The sequence below is a fragment of the Nicotiana tabacum genome, chromosome 20, assembly GCF_000715075.1.
Source record: "Nicotiana tabacum cultivar K326 chromosome 20, ASM71507v2, whole genome shotgun sequence".
NCBI lineage: Eukaryota > Viridiplantae > Streptophyta > Magnoliopsida > Solanales > Solanaceae > Nicotiana > Nicotiana tabacum.
The window spans coordinates 66391494-66412218 of record NC_134099.1 but is presented as its reverse complement, the minus strand read 5'-3'; the positions used below and the strand labels follow the sequence as shown (position 1 = coordinate 66412218).

Here is a 20725-nt window from a genome sequence, read left to right as displayed (position 1 = left end):
ATGGAACCTACATCATATTCAAAGGCAGTAAAGGACAAGAGATAGATAGAGGCAATGCAGACAGAAATCAAGGCATTGGAGGATAATAAGACTTGGGAACTGATATCCTTGCCACAAGGACAAAAGGCAATAGGATGCAAGTGGGTTTATAAGATTAAATATAAAGCATCATGAGAAGTTGAAAGGTTCAAAGCTCGATTGGTGGCTAAAGGATATAATCAGAAAGAAGGCTTAGACTATCAAGAAACCTTTTCATATGTGGTGAAAATGGTTACTATTAGAAGTGTGTTTCTATTGTAGCTTCAAGGCAGTGGTATATTCATCAAATGGATGTTTTCAATACTTTTTTGCAAGGAGATCTATCTGAGGAGGTATATATGAAAGTACCTCAAGGTTTCAATGGACCAAAGGCTGAACTCAGAGTTTGTAAACTACTTAAGTCCCTCTATGGACTTAAGCAAGCATCTAGACAGCAGAATCTCAAGCTCACATCAGCCTTGGTGGATGTTGGATTTCAACAGAGTCATTTAGATTATTCTCTATTGATCAAAAGGGCAGGAGATCACATGGTGGTTGTTCTCGTCTATGTTGATGATCTTCTTATCACTGGAGATAGTCCCATCATGATCCAACAGACTAAGGATGATTTACAAACTTCTTTTAAGATCAAAGACCTAGGAGATCTTAAGTACTTTCTAGGCATAGAGTTTGCACGAAACAGTGATGGTCTATTAATGCATCAACGCAAGTATGCCCTATAACTTATAGCTGAGTTGGGGCTCTCAGGTTCTAAACCTGTATCATGTCATATGGAGCCAAATGTGAAGCTTACTACTGCTGAATTTGACACCATATAGGTACTTCTGATGATACATTATTGACTGATCCAGGGCCATATCAAAGGCTTTTGGGAAAGCTTCTTTATTTGACGGTTACAAGGCTAGATATTTCTTTTGTTGTCCAAAGTTTGAGCCAATTCATGCATAGTCCTAAGGTCTCTCATATGGAAGTTGCACTCAAAGTGGTCAGATATATCACAAATAGTCCTGGGTTGGGAGTTTTCTTGGCTGCTAAGTGCTCTGAATCACTTTCAGCATTTTGTGATGCAGATTGGGCTGCATGCCCCAACACAAGAAAGTCAGTCACAGGTTATTTCATTAAGCTTGGCTCTTCCTTGATTTCTTGGAAGTCTAAGAAGCAGTCCACTATTTCTAGAAGCTCAGCTGAAGCTGAATATCGCAACTTAGCATCCACTGTTGCAGAGATTACATGCATTATTGGTTTACTCAAGGAGCTAGGAGTGGATCATAATTCCCATGTGCCTATCTACAATGATAGCAAATCGGCTCTTGCTATTTTTGCCAATCTTGTATTTCATGAACGTACGAAGCACATTGATATTGATTGTCATTTCATTCCTGAAAAGATTCAACATGGTCTTGTTTCCACTCTCTATTGTCCTACAGCTGAGCAGGAAGCTAATATACTCACAAAGAGACTTGGTCGACTTCAGCATTCATATTTGATGTCCAAGCTAGGTTTACTCAACATTTTTCCTAGTCCTAGTTTGAGGGGGGGTGTAAAGAATATAGGTTAACCTTAGTAGTTAACCTTAGTTAGCTTAACTGTAATTGTAGTTAGTTAACTTAACTGTAGTGTTAGTTAGTGATGTACAGTTGTCCTTAAGTAGTTAGTTAGTTAGTTAAATATTGTAGCTTCTTCTTCTTTCTGATTTGAGTCGGTTGTATCAATATACAGAGCATTGCTCTTCTCTGATTTTCTCTCTCAATTCTTAATCTCAATTTCTCTCGTTAGTTGCGTATTGTTAAATTCTTCATGGACTAGCTAGACCTCCGCTTTCGCGGACAAGGCATCGCAAACGCGAGGAGTTAATTGGGTCAACATCCTTGTGATTGCAGTGCATACCTTCGCGATCAAGCTTGCCTGGGACTTTCCTCTTCGTGATCGTTGATTGATTAGTGGGATCTCGGTGCACCAGCATCAACAAAATTTGCAACTTTGTAAAATGGTCTGAATGTTCAAAAACTCACCCGAACCCCTCGAATCTTTATCAAACCACTTCAACAAGTCCCAAATGGTAAAACATTTTATACAAAGGCTCAAAACATACATTAGGATCGGATGAATACTCAAAACGAGGATTTCAATTGTTACAAGTGAAGAATTGTTGCGAATCATGAAATAATATAGTAGAATTATAAACAAAATTAAAAGTGTTGCTATCACTTTGTTATAAATATCAAAAGATCAATTTAGCTGAAGAAACTTTCTTAGAAAAAAGTTTTAAGCTAGATAAAATAAACTTTCTAAACTATTTGGATATGAAAATAAGCCATATATGTTGTATACGATTGAAAAAAAAAATCTTTGTAGGTCACTTCATCACATAATTTATATATATAACTCCCATTTATCAATAGTAGTTCATATTTCAATTGCTGTTCAGATTTTTCGCCAATTAGTTTTGATGCTATGTAACCTAATTTTTGCTTTAAAATGTTGGGAGATTGATGTATTTTCTTATGAAATATGTGTGAAATGGCACTAGTTTTTATTTTTCAACCATTTGAGTGAGAACGTGACGAAATGGAAAGAACGGACAAATGGAGAGAGCCAGAACCCTGTACCAACTACTTTACCGCTTTCCAAAAGTTAATACTATTAACTTTGATAATGAGCCTTAATACAAAAGAAAGTTCTAACTAGTGAATACTTTATTTGTAGTGGAAGACTTTGTTTGTGTAGTGGCAGTTCAATATTCATGCATCTAATCCAACAAAATTTTCTAAAAAAAGGTGCTGCATTTGACTTTATTTGTACTGTAAAACTTTGATTGTGTAGTAGAAGTTTAATATTCATGCATCTAATATATTGGTAAAATTTAGCTTTGATATGTGAATAGATCGCATAATGACACGATATTGCTTGGAATAGGTTGTCCCCGAGATAAAATGGTAAAGTCTGTTCCTGCAAGAAGTGTCTCCGACCGGATAACTCCTTCCGGGGAAGACAAGAGTCATGTCCTGGCGAAGCGCCCCAAAGATGGTTTCGACCATCAGTGAAGTAATAGCTCGGGATCTAACTTGGTCGTCAATCGTCCCCGAAATATTAGGAATACATTTATATCCAATATACTAGATACGCCTCCCACAATTGGTGAGTATCTCGGTAATTACCAACCGCTCAACGCGACGTGCGAAAAGGGGGATGGGCGTAATTCATTCAGATGCTATCGAATTAACTCACTACTAAAAGCTATTGTATTTTTGCTAAGCAATTTCTCTTTACTTTACGAGCATGGTGGCACATAAAGACACTCAATAAGATTATTCTTTTTTTTTTTTAGCTTACTTTCATTGCTTTATTTACTGTTCATTACAAACTACTGAATTCAACCAACAATTGCGACCTTAGTCGCCGCGGTTTTCGCATATGATACTTTTAATAACTAAAGCGTTAATCTCAAAATTAAAAATAAAAGGGATGTATTATTATTACCATTTCCCAGATTAATTAAGGTGACCTTCAGAGGAGAATAAAAAATATGTGTGAACTCTAATGATTAAAAGTCACATTCCAGTGTTTACACTTGTGAATGCAGAACGACTTGACCAGAGGACCTTTATCCTGTACAACTTGCGCAATTTTAATTTTTTGGGTACAACTTGCGCAATTGTTTAAATGCAGCAATGTCCTGCAGAAATTAAAATTGAAGAACTAAAGAAAACAGCTATGGAGTATCGTAAATCTGTTTGTGCTCTGTTTATTTTTCTTTTTGCTGTCAGCAGCCTTGAGATTGTTTGCGCCCAAATTCGTCGTACCAATGTGAGTTGTTTTGAGAATGAAAGAAGAGCTCTTATACAATTCAAGGAAAGCCTAGTTGATCAATCAAATCGCTTGTCGTCATGGACTGGAGATAACTGTTGCAAATGGATGGGAGTTGGTTGTAACATCGTAACTGGCCATGTCGTGAATCTTGATCTTTCTAACAAATTTCCTAATGCTGAAGACTTGGCCACAGTAATGAGCAGGGAGAGCTGGAAGAAGTGGGAGAAATTCAAAGGAACTGTATTAGGAGGTGAGCTAAATCCTTCTTTGCTTAAATTAAAGCATTTACGTTACCTCGACTTGAGCTACAATGACTTTTCAAGAATTCAAATTCCACCATTTCTTGGATCGTTGAAAAACTTGAGACTACTTAATCTTTCATGTGCTGGCTTTGGTGGAAAGATTCCTCATCATCTTGGAAACCTATCAAGGTTAGAACATTTAAACATAGGAATTTGCAAAACCTTTTTTGTTGTAGCGCATAATTTATTTGAAGCGGATAGTGTTCCTTGGGTTGGTAGGCTTACTTCTATAAGAACCTTACACTTTGTTGGATTGTCCATACCAAATAGTGAAGATCTTTTTAATTCAATTAACATGCTTCCTTCATTGTTGTCATTGAGCTTGGTTAATTGTAAACTCACTAGTTTTCCATCTCGTATGCATGTTAATTTCACTTCTCTTACTTCACTTGATATCCAAATGAACTTCATGGAATCCACTATCCCTAAATGGTTTTCCAACCTGACAAGCCTAGTCAATCTCAATCTTGGTTTAAATGCATTCAAGGGTTCAACTGATTTCTTTGAGCAACTGAGGGATCTAGAAACACTAGATCTTCAGGTGAACCAATTTGGCGATCCAGTGCTAAATTCGTTATGCAGGTTGAATAGCCTTGTTTATTTGGATTTATCCCGAAATCAACTTAAAAGCTCAGATTTTCATTGCCTTAGAAATCTAACGTCTCTTTCGGTCCTTAAGTTGACTGGCAATATGTTGCAAGGGCCTTTCCCTGAGTCCCTAACAAGTAGTTTCTGTAGATTGCGCGTTCTTGATTTGACTGATAACAATTTCAGCGGGTTACTTCCAACATTTATTAGAGATCCATCTAGCTGCTACCAAAATTCCTTGAAGGAGCTACACTTACGCAATAATGTGTACAATGACTACTTCCCTGCTGGACTGGAAAGTCACAAGGATCTTGAAATTGTTAATCTTGCCAATAATTCATTGTATGGTCCCATCCCATATTCAATCGGTAAGATAACGAATTTGAAAATCCTGTTAATTTCAAACAATGACTTGAATGGGAGCATTCCATCTAGTATTGGGGAACTATCAAATTTGGAAGATCTGGACATCTCATACAACTTATTCACTGGTGTGGTCACCGAGCTCTATTTTGCTAAGCTTAGCAATTTGAAGAACATGCAAATATCGGGGAACTCGTTGGTTTTGAATGTTAGCTACACATGGGTTCCTCCTTTTCAAGTCAGAATGATAGGGATGTCATCTATAACAGTAGGGCCTCGTTTCCCCCCCTGGCTCGAAACACAGTTACAGCTTGAAAGGTTGATCATGTTCGATGCTAACATTTCAGATACGATCCCTGCTTGGTTTAGAAATATAACAGTGTCTTTGGGAACCATTGATCTCTCCAATAACAAATTAGCTGGTGGCCTAGAAGCTTTTTGTGATGCTCAACGTTTGTCCACCATCGATCTCTCCAACAATCTGTTATCAGGAAGTATTCCTTCATGTTTCGGGACCCTTCAAAGATTAATAACACTTACTCTGTCAGATAATAATCTCGAAGGTCATATCCCATCTTCTTTAGGTGCTTTAGGGATTCAACTTAGCTATTTGCATTTGCAAAACAACAGGCTAAGCGGGAAGCTTCCCTCGACTCTTCAAAATTTGACGAATTTGAGATCACTTCACTTGGGAGAAAATAATTTCAAGGGTACTATCCCTGCATGGCTTGGTAGGAGGGTAAAGTCATTGCAAATTCTGAGACTAAATTCAAATGAATTTTTTGGTGACATTCCCTTACAACTATGCCAAATCCGTTTCTTGTGTGTTTTAAATCTTGGTGGCAATAACTTGGATGGAAGCATCCCTCATTGTTTTAGAAACTTTACTTGCATGAGAATCAAATCAAGGTTGGACACTTCTTTTGGATTTCGCTATAATGAGAGACTTGATCACATTATGAAAGGGAGATCTCTGGAGTATTCTGATAGTCAAATATCATTGCTTAAGTTCATGGATCTTTCAGAAAACAACTTTATAGGAGGTATCCCGGAGGAATTAACAGAGCTAGAAGGATTGCTGAGTTTAAATTTGTCAAGCAATAATCTCAACGGAAGCATCCCAAAGATGATAGGCAATATGAAACAACTCCAGGCCCTCGATTTGTCTCTGAACAAGCTCTCCGGTCCAGTTCCTCAAGGTTTGGCTTCTTTGAACTATTTGAGCTACTTGAACTTGTCATTTAACAAATTATCAGGTCCAATTCCTACTGGAAATCAACTCCAGTCATTGGATGACCAGTCCATCTATGCTGGAAACAATGGGCTTTGTGGATGGCCACTCTTGAAAAGTTGCCATGACAAGAGATCAACATCTCAGCCAAATCTTGATCAAGATGATAAAGGTGACGCGGAGTCTAATCATTTATGGTTCTACGCGGGAATAGGACCGGGTTTCTGTGTTGGCTTCGTAGGGGTGCTTACTATTTTGCATTTCAAGAAATCCTGGCGTGTCATGTACTTTCAGTTCTTGGAGAAAATCTACAAGAAGTTATATGTTGCAATTTTTCTCATCATAGCTAAGTTTCAAAGAAGAGGCTGAAACAGAGAACAACAGTACCAAGGAATTCTTAGTAATCCCACTACTTATTACTTGTTCAGAAGATTTGTTTTCAATTTGTATTACCCGGACTATTTTTTTCTTATGCACGAAATTTGAGATAAATCGTTTATTAATTTTGTTTAGCCTTAAAAATGGATAACAATTGAATTTATACGTTGTTTTAAGGATATGCGGACTAATTCAATACAAGTGATTAATAACGCTAGATGAGAAAATTAAAGATAGAATAAACAGCCAAACCAGTAGTAATATTGAATCCGGGCTTGGTTATGAGCTTAACAATTGGCCTGCATTTGGTTCGGAGCCAAACACTTATGCAGAACTATCAGCAAAAATAAAAACTTAGAATAACTTTTAGAAGTTGAGGAGACAAATGTATATTGTCTTGATATGCGTGTTATAGTGTCATTATTGAATAATAAACTCCCTTTTATATAGTAGGGGAGTTTTACCCTAAGTATAATTCTAAGAAAGGTAAAAATCTTCCTTTTTGCTAATCACTGATCTGCTACCGATACGGGCCGAGATCCACGCCGTGATATTTGGTTGAGTGTGGATATCTCAGCCCTTCATTAATTGTGCACAACTGTCTGGTAATGCTTTCCAAGGTCTCGGAGCCTTAACCGGATCCGGGGGGCATTATCACGATGGCCCCGATGGTAGGTGCTTCGTTCGGGCCTTGGTACGAGAGATTCCTGTCTTCAATTCTGATTCCGTATAGTTATGTCCTTGCTTTGTATTCCCTCTACCGGGAAATCAGGATGCTCGCCAGCCCCGGTTTTACCCGTATACAGATAATCCCCTCATTTTACAAAGAGTAGGCTTGCCAAAACAATGAGAAACGATAGATGAACCTCGGTACCTTTCTTCATATGTCGCGGCCGAAACGACAAAGAAGTCGGAACGTCCCATCAGTCATGTCATTCTGACTTCGGGCACGTGTCAATCGCCGGCTGGTTGTCTCCAAATGCGAAGCGTCGCATACTCCCCCTATAAAGTCTTCTATCCTCTGTTCTTTTCCCACTTTCCGATCAAACTTCAAACTTCGAGTTTTCTAGCTATCACCAAACTCTCTCAAATCTTCATATCTTCATCTTTGATCTTCAAATTCTCACAGTTGTTCTTAGGTTCTTACCTAGATTTTCTTCATATCTTCATACTCAGCTCTTCATCTTTCAAATCTTCAAATTTTTTCTTCAATTAAAACGTTTAAATCAGTTCCTTAATAAGCTGCCTTTTCATCTTCCCAACCGACCGCCAATACCGAGGCGGTCGCTCCCGAAATAGTTGTCCTCGAGACGACTACTCCCAAAGTGGCTGCCACCGAACCGGCCCCTGAGCTCCCCTTGAAAATGTTTATTCCTAGGGGTTCTTTAATTACGGACGACTTCAATGTCGAGAAGGCCTCGTCCAAACTAGACCGAGGTGAATGGGCATCGAGATATATATGCTCTATCACCAAAAATTTCCATAGTTAGAGAGGACTGTAAATGGGGAGATAAGGACGTGGTGATCCCCGGGCCTGAAGACAATATCACTACCCATGTGAAGGGGTATTTAAGTGTTTACACTTATCCCTTCACGATGGGCCTGGTGGATCCTGTCGTTTTAGATTTTGTAAGAGATACAAGGTGTGCCTGGGGCAAATCCACCCGTCTCTTTGGAGGATCGTAATCCTCCTCCGTTATTTTGTGAATAACACCGAGTCCCGTCGATTCACCCTCTACCACCTGCTCCGTTTATATAGTCCCCTAATTTTCTGAGGGGGATTAATCAAGCTCACTCATCAGGCCATCAAGACCCCCTTCTTGAGTGTTGACGAAGATCGAGACCGAGGCTGAACATGATGTCTTTGAGTTATTATTTTTATTGTCTTCCTTATATTATGAGTTGCTATTGATTATTTGGTGTTGGACACTGACTTTCTTCCAACCTTGTCAGAGCTTTTAGCCCAAGATTAGGTTTATAACATAGTGAGTACATGAGGTCAGTTGTACTCATACTATACTCGGCACTTTATGTGCAGATCGAGGTACTTTCGGACGTGGTGATTGCTAGAGTTTGTATTGGTACCAGCTTGTAGAGACTATGAGGTAGCTGTTATGTCATTTGCAAACCTTGTAGTTCCCTTTTGTTTTTTATCATTGTTTATCATTCAGACAGTATTGTATTGAGTATTGACTTGGTATTTTGAGATTCGGTAGTGCTCATGTACTCGTTGACACCAGATCCTTGGGATGGTTATAGATACATTATTGTTGTTCCTTCAGCTATTTTATGATTTTCATCGTTGTTGAGATTTATTTAGTTCCAGTATTGCGATTATTGCTATTATGAAATGGTTAGCTTTCCTAACGAGCAATGTTAGGCGTCGTCACGACTCCGGTGGCAGTTTGGTTCATGGCAAGTTAGTATTAGAGCACTAGGTTTCCTAGGTCTCACGAGTCATGAGCAAGTTTAGTAAAGTCTTACGGATTGGTACGAAGACGCCTGTTCTTATCTTCGAGAGGCTACTGAACTGTTAAGAAACTTCACTTTATTGCATTCTTGTCGTGTGGATTTGTTAATTCAGAAGTCTGAATCTTTACTCTTTAATTCTCTTATAGATAGTAAGGACACATTCAGCTGATCAAGAGCCAGAGCCCATAGAGTCTTGCAGATCAGTACGAAGACGTTTGTACTTATCTTTGAGAGGCTACTGAACTGTTAAGAAACTTCACTTTATTGCATTCTTGTCGTGTGGATTTGTTAATTCCGAAGTCTGAATCTTTACTCTTCAATTCTCTCATAGATAGTGGGGACATATTCAGTTGATCAAGAGCCAGAGCCCCAGACTGTAGCCACTACCAGGGGTAGAGGCTGGGGCGGAGGTAGAGCCAAAGGTAAAGGCAAAGCTCAGCCTAGAGGACATGCAGCAGTACCTGATATTGAAGCTCAGATAGAGCGGTAGGAGTAGACCCCTATTTTGACCGAGCCAGTAGGACTATCTCAAGTCCCGGAGGGGTTCATTGCTACCCCAGTACTTTGAAACTCCCTAGTCCACTTAGCTGGCCTTCTGGAGAATGTGGCACAAGCCGATATATTTTCAGTTGCACTAGCGGTTTCTCAAGCCGAGAGAGTAGCTCAAGCTCCTTCTACTCACACTCTAGAGCAGATACCTCACGAGTATCAAACCCCAGCAGTTCTACCGGTTGGGGCAGTTCAACCTGTTATTGCTACACAGCCTAGAGAGAGATCCACGATGTCAGATGACGGACTGAAATGTTTGGACAGCTTCATCAATTTGTTTCCCATTTTCTTTGGTGGTATAACTTCGGAGGACCCCCAGGATTTCATAGACTGTTGCCATGAGTTATTGCGAAACATGGGTATAATGGATTCCAATAGAGTTGATTTCGTAGTGTTTCAGATGCATGGCTCTGCCAAGAGGTGGTGGCAAGGTATGTTCGATGCAGACCAGCAAGTTCACCTCCTCTCACTTAGGCCCATTCTCACAACTATTCTTAAAGAAGTCAATTCCCTTCACTCAAAGAAAGGACTTTCATAGTTAGTTTAAGCGCCTTTAGCAAGGTAGCATGACCGTTACTCACTGTGAGACCAGATTTGTAGATTTATCACGTCATGGAGCTATTCTAATCCCTACTGAGAGGGATAGGGTTATAATATGTTTATAGATGGTCTTACATATAGTATTAGGCTATAGATGGCCAGAAAGACTGAGGATGATATTTATTTTACTCGGGTGGTGGAGATCGATAGGAGGATCGATCGCATCAGAGATCAGAGTAGGGAGACGGCCTCTGAAAAAAGGCCTCGTCATGTTGGAGGATTCAGTGGTGCCTTATCTGGAGGCCAAGGTTGGTTTGTGAGGGGCCAGTCTGGAAGACCAGATTATCATTCTCCACCTCCCAATTGAGGAGCTTCAGTATAGTCTTCATTTAGTGCACTCTCAGCTCAAAGATCTTATCGCACTCTATTAGTTTAGGGTTCGCCAATACCGGGCTCTTCTAGTGGTTATTTTAGTTCTTAGGGTCTGATTCAAGCTCCGCACATTCCTAGTTCAAGATTGCTACGAGTTTGGGGAGTTGGGGCATGAGAAGAGGTATTGCCCCCGCTATCTCAGAGGTCACGTGCAGCAGGGAGGTCAGACTATTACTCCAACACCAGTTGCTACACCACCCGCTCAGCCAGCTCGGGATAGAGGTCGTACGGTATAAGGTCATCCTAGAGGGAGAGGTAAGTTAGGTGGTGGACACGCCCGTTGCTATGCCTTTCCCACCAAGCCAGAGGCAGTTGCTTCTGATGCCATAATCACAAGTATTGTTTCTGTGTGCCACAAATATGCTTCAGTGTATTCCCCTTACTCATATGTGTCATCGTATTTTTCTCGTTATTTGGATGTGCCTCGTGATTCTTTAGATATGCATGTTCATGTATCTACACTGATGGGTGATTCTATTATAGTGGACCGCATATATCAAGCTTGTGTAGTATACATCTCTTTTGATCTCTTATTTCTTAGTGGACGCTAGCAGCTACCTTGTTGTCTCCAAAGATAGCCGACTTGAACTCAACGATCGCTGCGCTCTAACTCACCTGGATCTGCACATAAAGTGTAGGGTTTAGTATGAGTACAACTGACTCAGTAGTAACAGAAATAACTAAGGAACTCAGCAGTAGTGACGAGCTAAGTAAAACAATCCAATTTTTTATTTTCACAATTTAAAAATAAACAGAAATAAACAGGTAAATTCCATAACTTAGTAAATGCCACAAAGAAATTTAACAGATAAATGCAGCAACAACACAAATAAATACAACCTCACAGCAGTGTCACCCCATCACTCATCATTCGCACTCAGCACTCAACACTCTACGCTCATTGGGAGTGTGTACAGACTCCGGAGGGGCTCCCAAAGCCCAAGCACTAAGTACGGACAACTCACATGTCATCATATCAATACCTGGATCCGCACGATCAACTCATGTGCTACGCGAACAACTCACACGCTATGGTATTAATACCTGGACCCGCACGGTCAACTCATGTGCTACGCGGACAACTCACGTGCTAGTGTATTAATATCCTCACAACCAGGACCTCTGCCTCACTCAATCATGTATCGCATGAATAACTCATGTGCCATCATATCAATACCTGGATATGCACGGTCAACTCATGTGCTACGCGGACAACTCACGCACTATGGTATTAATATCCTCACAACCAGGCCCTCCGCCTCACTCAGTCATGTACCTCTCCAGCCTCACAATGCACCACTAATAAGGGGACACAGCCCACATCAAGTATCACAACATATCAGCAAAATAATAGAGACTGTGGTAAACATGTACAATAATTTCTATGACTAAGTACAAATAATGTCAGCATGAATAAATCCTAAGCATGATCTCTAACATGAAGGCAAACAAGTTCAACAACAAATAAACACATAACCACAGATAATAGCCATTAGGCTTCACAGTCTCACGGGGCAGACCAAGTCTCAATCCCTCATGGTGCACACCCACACGCCCGTCACCTAGCATGGTTTCACCACCAAACAATCACATGATATCAATTTCTCCGGGTTTATACCCTCAAAGTCAGAGCTAAAACTGTTACTTACCTCAACCACGTAAAATCCTACTCTAGGATGCCCTCGTCTCTGGACTCGGTCTCCAAAAGCTCCAAATCTAACTATAATCAGATTAATACCATCAACATGGGCTAAAGAATCGAATTCCAATAGAAAAACTACTTAAATAGGCCAAAAATCCGAAATCGACCAAAACCCAACCCCCGGGCCCACGTCTCGGAATCAGTCAAAAATGGAAGAATGATAATTGTCCTATCCCGAGTCTAACCATATAAATTTTGTTAAAATCGGATTCTGTTTGGTCCCTCAAATCCCTGCCTAAAACTCTCAAAAACTCAAACCCTAACTCCCTCAATTTCACTTTGAAATCATCAATTAAATCCCAAAAACGAAGATGGATTCATAAAATATAACCAAAGCCGAGTAGAGAATACTTACCCTAATTCATATGGTGAAAATCGCCTCCAAAATCGCCCAAATCCGAGCTCCCCAACCTAAAATATGACTGAATGAACAAACCCTAGTTTTATATATTTTTCTGCCAACTATTTTTCGTCGTTTGTCATGCCAAATGATCCCAAAACTCGCTTTTTATGCCTTCAATGGATTCCTTATGAAATTTTAGTTAAGTTAGGCTTTTGAATCACTCAATTTGACCTTATAATGAATGAGATATGTTGGTTTCAATATTTGCAAATAATGCAAATTTTTAAATATGCCGTCAGTGGAAATTTCGTAATTAATCTGAAAAATCTAGCAACCTAATTCTTGGTAAAATGACCATAAAATCCTCATACAATGTCCAAATTTGACGATTCTTTTTGTTACAAGTCCGTAATTATGATACGGATCTAATGCTTCAATCAAAAAAGAAATCGGAGCTCATTTGTTCAATATGATATCATTTATGCTTGAAGAAACGATGTCAAAACATAAGAAAAACGAGCGCAACACAGCCCAAACCTGTCCGAAACTCTCCTGACGCCCTCCAGACCTCAGCCAATAATTTCAACAAGTCATATATCACTACCCGAACTTAGTCGAACATACGGAACACCCAAAACAACACCAAATCAACCTCGAATTCAAGCCTAGTAACTTCTAAACTTCCAACTTTTGTCAATTCAAGCTAATGCTGTATTGTGGTCCGAGCCCGAGCCAAACGGGCCTAAACGGGCCTGGGCTTGAGGCGGGCCGGGCTGAGGCAGTCCCGGGCCAAACGGTCCCAATGTGTGGAATCAGCCCACGGCGGTCCTAAGCCCCCATGGTCTCGGGCTAAATGGGGCAGGCCTGCGGACCTAACGGGCTTTTTTCATTTCGGACTATTTTTTTTATCTAAGACATTTTCTTGTAAACTATATATGTATATACTAGTATAAATTGCTTATATATAGCTATATAAATATATATAGTATGTATATATATAGTATATATTAGATATATATGTAGTTTATATGTATTAGATATATATATATAGTTTATATGTATTAGATATATAATATATATACTATATCAAATTTAAACACAAAATAAATTGCAAAGAAATATTCAAGGGAATGTCTTATATATTTTACTATTACGACATTAACAAAGAATGGCAATATCTTTCTTAGTCTTCCTCCCTCCAATGGAATGAGAACAACAAGGTACTAATACCACCATTAAAAGGGAAAAAACTAAGGAAGATGTGCCAAAATACAAGTTACATGTTAGTCTATATATTATCTCTAACAAATCTCATAAATCCTTGAAGGTCCGGAGGAATTTCCGTTGGTGGTGGTGGAAAAGAAGCTTGTTCATCACCGCTTCCGGGCGAAGCAGCATCCTGCGCAAGTTCCACTAGCATTTCTTCATAAGCTTCATCTATCTCCGGTTGTGATTCTGCAAGTCCAAAATTTCTTCTTTCCGAACGGATCCATTCTCTGAAGAGTACTGATTTTTTCAAGCTCTCCCTCATAGACGCTCTATGATCACCGATTTGAAGCCTCGTTTGACTGAATGCGCTCTCCGATGCCACTGTTGAAGCTTGAACACCTAAAATATCTCGAGTCATCCTTGAAAGAACCGGATAGTGTTTTTGTTTGTCCTTCCACCATTCCAATACATCGAAGGAGTCGTCGGGATTCTCTGATTCAAGTCCCTGCGACAAATAAACTTGAAGCTCATTTAGTTGTGAACTATCACCAAAATTATCACCTTGAGAACCCCTGAACTCCGTCCAAGAACTAAGGGCTTTTAGGCCCGCAGTTCTTTTAGATGTTTGCGAACTAGACGAAGTAGGAGTTGGAACATTTGGTCTAGCTTGATCTAAGACAAGTTGATAAGCATTATAAATAGTTTGAGCATTTATTTTAATTGAGGCTTTTGCATCTCCAAGTGTAGCAAATTCCTCAGCTGAAAGTGATAAAGCGTTATAAATTTTTGAATACCAAAAGTGAGGACCTCCTAATTTCATTGTAGGATTTAACAATGCAGCAACACCAAAAATAGGGGGGATAGGGAAAAAATATTTTTTAAACTTAGCTTTCATAGAATTAATAGCTTCTTCATAAATTACTCCACCCTCTGAAAATTGAGTAAATAAATCTACAAGTGCTGCAATATAAACTAAACAGTTAGAAATAGTAGGATAATATTGACCAGATAATTCATTTGTAGCAATATGAAATTGTTCTAAAAAGTCTACAAGCATTTTAACATTACTCCAATCTTGATTTGTAAGGTGCTCATCATCATCATCATCACCATCACCTACACGAGCATTATACGTTGCGCTTATTGGGTTCCTATATTCATATGCAACAACTAAACTTTCATACATGTAATTCCATCTAGTCGGACAAGGTTTAGGAACCTTTCTTTCTCTAAGGCCAAACTCATCACATTTTTTAAAATAGTCTCTAAGTCTACTTCTACGGTTTGAATAAAAAAGCCAATTAAGAGCCATTTTAACCTTTTCAATTTCTACATTTAAAACTTTCATACCAGCACCGACGATTAAATGGTAAATATGACAAATACATCTAACATGAAAAATATTACTAAATGCAGGATTTAGTGTAGTTGTAAGCAAGCCTATAGCATTAGTGTTACTAGAAGCATTATCCATTGAAACCGACATAATTTTATCTCTAATGCAAAAATATCTACAAATATCTGCAACTGTGTTAGCAATAAACTTACCTGTGTGGCGTGAATTAATTATTCTATAAGCAATAATGCGCTTTTGCATTATCCACTCCTCATCTATCCAATGACTTGTAACAGTTAGATAATCACAGTCATTACCACTTCTACCAATATCAGTAGTAATAGCAATGCGACAATCTATATGAGTAAATAAATAGCGCAAATATTGTTCATATTCATGTTTATATTTATAAATATCGCTCTTTACAGTTGCGCGAGACCATCCTTTATAAGTAGGATTAAAAACTCTTCTAATATAATGAACAAAATGAGGGTTAGAAGGAAAACTATAGGGTAAGCACATAACAATAACCATTTTTGCCAATTCTTATTGGGATCATAATATAAAATGCCACCGGTAACAGTGTTAATTCTCGGTTGAACTAGATTTGAACCTGTACTAGGGTTAACCGTACTATCTACACTTGTCCCCTCTTGCGCAGCTTTCATTTGTAAAAATCTAGCTTTATCTTTAGGGTGTTTCAATATGTGTCTAGTTAAACTGTCGTACCGCTACGGTCTCCAGTAAATTTATGAACTAGTTGAGACCCACAAGTGTTACACTTAGCCTTATTTTTTTCTCTTAGTTGAGTAAAAAAATGCCAAACAAGAGATGTTTCGGGCCGTTTAGAAGGTTGTCTATTAAAAGTAGGGGTTACTACAGGAGGGTCAGGCGGGGCATCAGTTGGGTTATTAACAGGACTAGTAGGTGTATCATCTAAATCCGGTTGCGTTTCATCTAAATCATCATTTTCAAAGATAGTTTCATTAGGATAAAGAGCATTCATAACTTCTTCATTTAATTGTTGACCCGGTGCAACATCATGGCAAAATTGACTATCGGAAAATTGAAAACAAGGGTTATCACTATCAAGAATAATAGGTGGAGGAGGACGGGTAACAGGTCTGGGTCGGGGAGCCGGGGGAAGAGTAGTAGCTTGGCTACTAGATTCACCAATTTTAGATTTTCCCTTACCCTTACCACCAAAAATATTTTTCAAGAGAAAATGCCATATTAATTATAATTGTACTAAATAAAACTAACAAAACTATAATATTAAAACTTAAGAGTTGGAACGAGTTTACCGAATTGATGAACAACTTCTTGAAAATTGAATATCGTTGAAGACTTGAAGACTTGAATACTTCAATTCACCAACTTCACAATTTTTCACGAAATTGCAATAATAAAGTAAGCAATTATAGAAGAAAATTAGAGAGAGATTGATGAATTTGTGAGTAAAAATGAAAGAATAGGGGGTATTTATAGTTGAGAATTGGGAAAAAGTGTAATTATAAAAAGTTTGGGGTTAAAGCAAAGTTTGGGGGCCAAATGGCTATTTTTTAAAGTGGCCAATGGATAAATTTTGAAGGCCAACGGCTAGATTTTAAAAATCTGACCGTTGGTCTTTTTTTAAAAAAAAATAAAATAAAATTTTAAAAAATTAGCCATTGGAGCCCGTTAGGCCCGTTGGCCCGGTTGAACCGGCCCAGGCCCGCTTGTCGGTCCCGGGCTTAACGGTCCTGGGCTCACGGGCTAATTGTCTTGAACCGGCCCACCACGGGCTTTTGCACCACTAGAGCCCAAGCCCAGTTGAACCGGCCCGTTAGGCCCGTGGTCCAGGGCCGGGCCCAGGCCACAATACAGCCTTAATTCAAGCCTAATTCTACCACAGACCTCCAAATTATATTCCAGACACACTCCTAAGTCTAAAATTACCCAACGAAGCTAATCGAATCATAAAAATTCAAATTCGGTTACTCATAAGTCAACTTCTAGTTGACTTTTCTAACTTAGCTTTCTAACTAAGAGACTAAGTGATCATTTCACTCCAAAACTACTCCGAACCCAAACCTACCAACTCGATACAACTCAACACAGCTGAACAACACATAAATAAATAGAAATAGGTAAACGGGGCTATAACTCTCAGAACGAATGACTGAGTCGTTACATCCTCCCCCTCTTAGATAATTGTTCGTCCTCGAACGAGTCTAAAAATATACCTGGAGTCTCAAATAGGTGAAACCTTCAGCAATACCTTCTCGTCACATTCAAATCATATGAACTCATCTCGCGGTCACATTATACTCATCACATATGCATCCAACCACCATTTCCACTAATAGGGACACTACCGGACATATAGGTCGACAAGCACACACTCACACAATCAATACCTCAGTGCTCAATATACAGTCAAAACCCGGCCTCAAGTCCTCCAGACTGGCCCAACATCAACACACAGAAATCACATCCCGCACCTCATCTAGAGAATCACAATCTGTCGATGCACAACAGATACTGAGCGCTCATATGCGCATACGAATGCGTGGATAGAATTCAAAGAGTTACACTTCAAGCTGAATCAATACTGCACGATAAGAATTCAAGAAGGTGAAGTTTTCCTAAAGGTTATGTAGCCTCTCCAAGATAAGTATAGACGTCTCGGTACCGATCCGCAAGACTCTACTAAACCCGCCCATGACTCGTGAGACCTATGGAACCTAGGCTCTGATACCAACTTGTCATGACCCAAAATTTAACCATGGTCGTGATGGTGTCTATCGTGTTACAAGGCGCCTACTAAACCGATTATAAGAAATTAATAAAGCATTTCAACATTTAAAATTTTCATGAACTAAATCAACTCTAAATATAATATAGAAAAATATGGAAACAAGCCCCAAACATCGGGGTGCCACTAATTCATGAGCGTTTAAAAGTATAAACTATGATATATAAATTGTCTAACTGTCCAAAAGAAGAAATGACAAGAAGAGTAACAAGATCCTGTGGACGCTAGCAGCTACCTTGCTGTCTCCAAAGATAGTCAGCCTGAACTCAATGCGGACAACTCACGCGCTATGGTATTAATACCTAGACCCGTACGGTCAACTCACGTACTATGCGGACAATTCACGCGCTATGGTATTAATATCCTCACAACCAGGCCCACTGCCTCACTCAATCATGTACCACACAGACAACTTACGTTCCATCATATCAAAACCTGGATCCACATGGTCAACCCACGTGCTACGCGGACAACTCACGCGCTATGATATCAATACCTGGACCTGCACGGTCACCTCACGTGCTACGCGGACAACTCACGCGCTATGGTATTAATATCCTCACAACCAGGCCCTCGACCTCACTCAGTCAGGTACCTCTCCAGCCTCACAATGCACCACCAATAAGAGGACACATCCCAAATCAAGTATCACAACATATCAGCAAAATAATAGAGATTGTGGTAAACATGTACAATAATTTCTATGACTGAGTACAAATAATGTCAGCATGAATAAAGCCTAAGCATGATCTCTAACATGAAAGCAAACAAGTTCAATAAGTAAACACACAACCACAGATAATAGCCATTAGGCCTCACAGCCTCACGGGACGAACCAAGTCTCAATCCCTCACGGTTCACACCCACACGCCCGTCCCCTAGTATGGGTATCACCACCAAACAATCACATGATATCAATTTCTTCAGGTTTATACCCTCAAAGTCAGAGTTAAAATTGTTACTTACCTCAATCGCATAAAATCCTACGCCGAGATGTCGTCGTCTCTAGACTCAGTATCCAAAAGCTCTAAATCTAACCATAATAAGATTAATACCAACAACATGGGCTAAAGAACCAACAGAAAAACTACATAAATAGGCCAAAAATCTGAAATCGGCCAAAACCCTACCCACAGGCCCACGTCTCGGAATCAGTCAAAAATGGAAGAATAATAATCGTCGTCCTCTCCCGAGTCTAACCATATAAAATTCATTAAGATCGGACTCCGTTTAGTCCCTCAAATTCCTACCTAAAACTCTCCAAAACTCAAGCCCTAACTCCCTCAATTTCACTTTGAAATCATCAATTAAATCCTAAAAATGAAGATGGATTTATGAAATATAACCAAAACCAAGTAGAGAAAACGTACCCCAATTCATATGATAAAAATCGCCTCCAAATTCACCCAAATCCGAGCTCCCCAACTCAAAATATGATCAAATGAACAAACCCTAGTTTTATATATTTTTCTACCAGCTATTCTGCCATGTTTCTTGTGCCAAACTATCCCCGAAACTCACTTTTTATGCCTCCAATAGATTCTATGTGAAATTCTAGTCAAGTTAGGCTTTTGAGCCCAATTCCCTCTTCATGTATGGTTACCTGATGCCATGGAGGGGCCTACTCCCATTTCGGCTCTTATACATGCTGCTACTATGGTAGCGGCGGGAATTTTTCTTGTAGCTCGGCTTCTTCCTCTTTTCAGAGTTATACCTTACATAATGTATTTGATCTCGGTTATAGGAATAATAACAGTATTATTAGGAGCTACTTTAGCTCTTGCTCAAAAAGACATTAAGAGAGGTTTAGCCTATTCCACAATGTCTCAATTGGGTTATATGATGTTAGCTCTTGGTATGGGGTCTTATCGAAGCGCTTTATTTCATTTGATTACTCATGCTTATTCCAAAGCATTATTATTTTTAGGATCCGGATCCATTATTCATTCAATGGAAACTATTGTTGATCACTCAATTTGATCTTATAATGAATGAGATATGTTGGTTTTAATATTTGCAAATAGTGCAGATTTTTAAATACGCCATCAGTGGCAATTTCGTAATTAATTTAAAAAATCTAGCAACCTAATTCGTAGTAAATGACTATAAAATCCTTGTACGATGTCCAAATTTGACGTGTCTTTTTGCTACGGGTCCGTAATTATGATACGGGTCTAATGCTTCAATCAAAAAAGAAATCGGAGCTTATTTGTTCGATATGATATTATTTATACTTGAAGAAATGACGTCGAAACATAAGAAAAACGAGCGCAACACGACCCAAACCTATCGAAAACTCACCCGAAGACCTCAGAACCTCAGTCAATAATTCCAACAAATCATATATCACTACCCGAACTTAGTCGAACCTCCGGAACACCGAAAACAGCATCAAAACACCAAATCAACCTCGAATTCAAGCCTAATAACTTCTAAACTTTCAGCTTTTGCCAATTCAAGCCTAATTCTACTACGGACCTTCAAATTATATTCTGGACACACTCCTAAGTCTAAAATCACCCAACGAAGCTAATCGAATCATAAAAATCCAAAGCCAAATTCGTTTACTCATAAGTCAACTTCCGATTGACTTTTCTAACATAGCTTTCTAACTAAGAGATTAAGTAATAATTT

At 39.1% G+C, this 20725-nt stretch overlaps 1 protein-coding gene across 1 annotated transcript; it reads left to right on the top strand.

Annotated features, from left to right (window-relative positions):
* Window positions 1-3702: 3702 nt before the first annotated feature.
* On the top strand, window positions 3703-6702 carry LOC107822204 (receptor-like protein EIX1). The gene has a single exon (XM_016648723.2). The coding sequence runs from the start codon at window positions 3703-3705 to the stop codon at window positions 6700-6702; it is 3000 nt and encodes a 999-aa protein (XP_016504209.2).
* Window positions 6703-20725: the final 14023 nt, after the last annotated feature.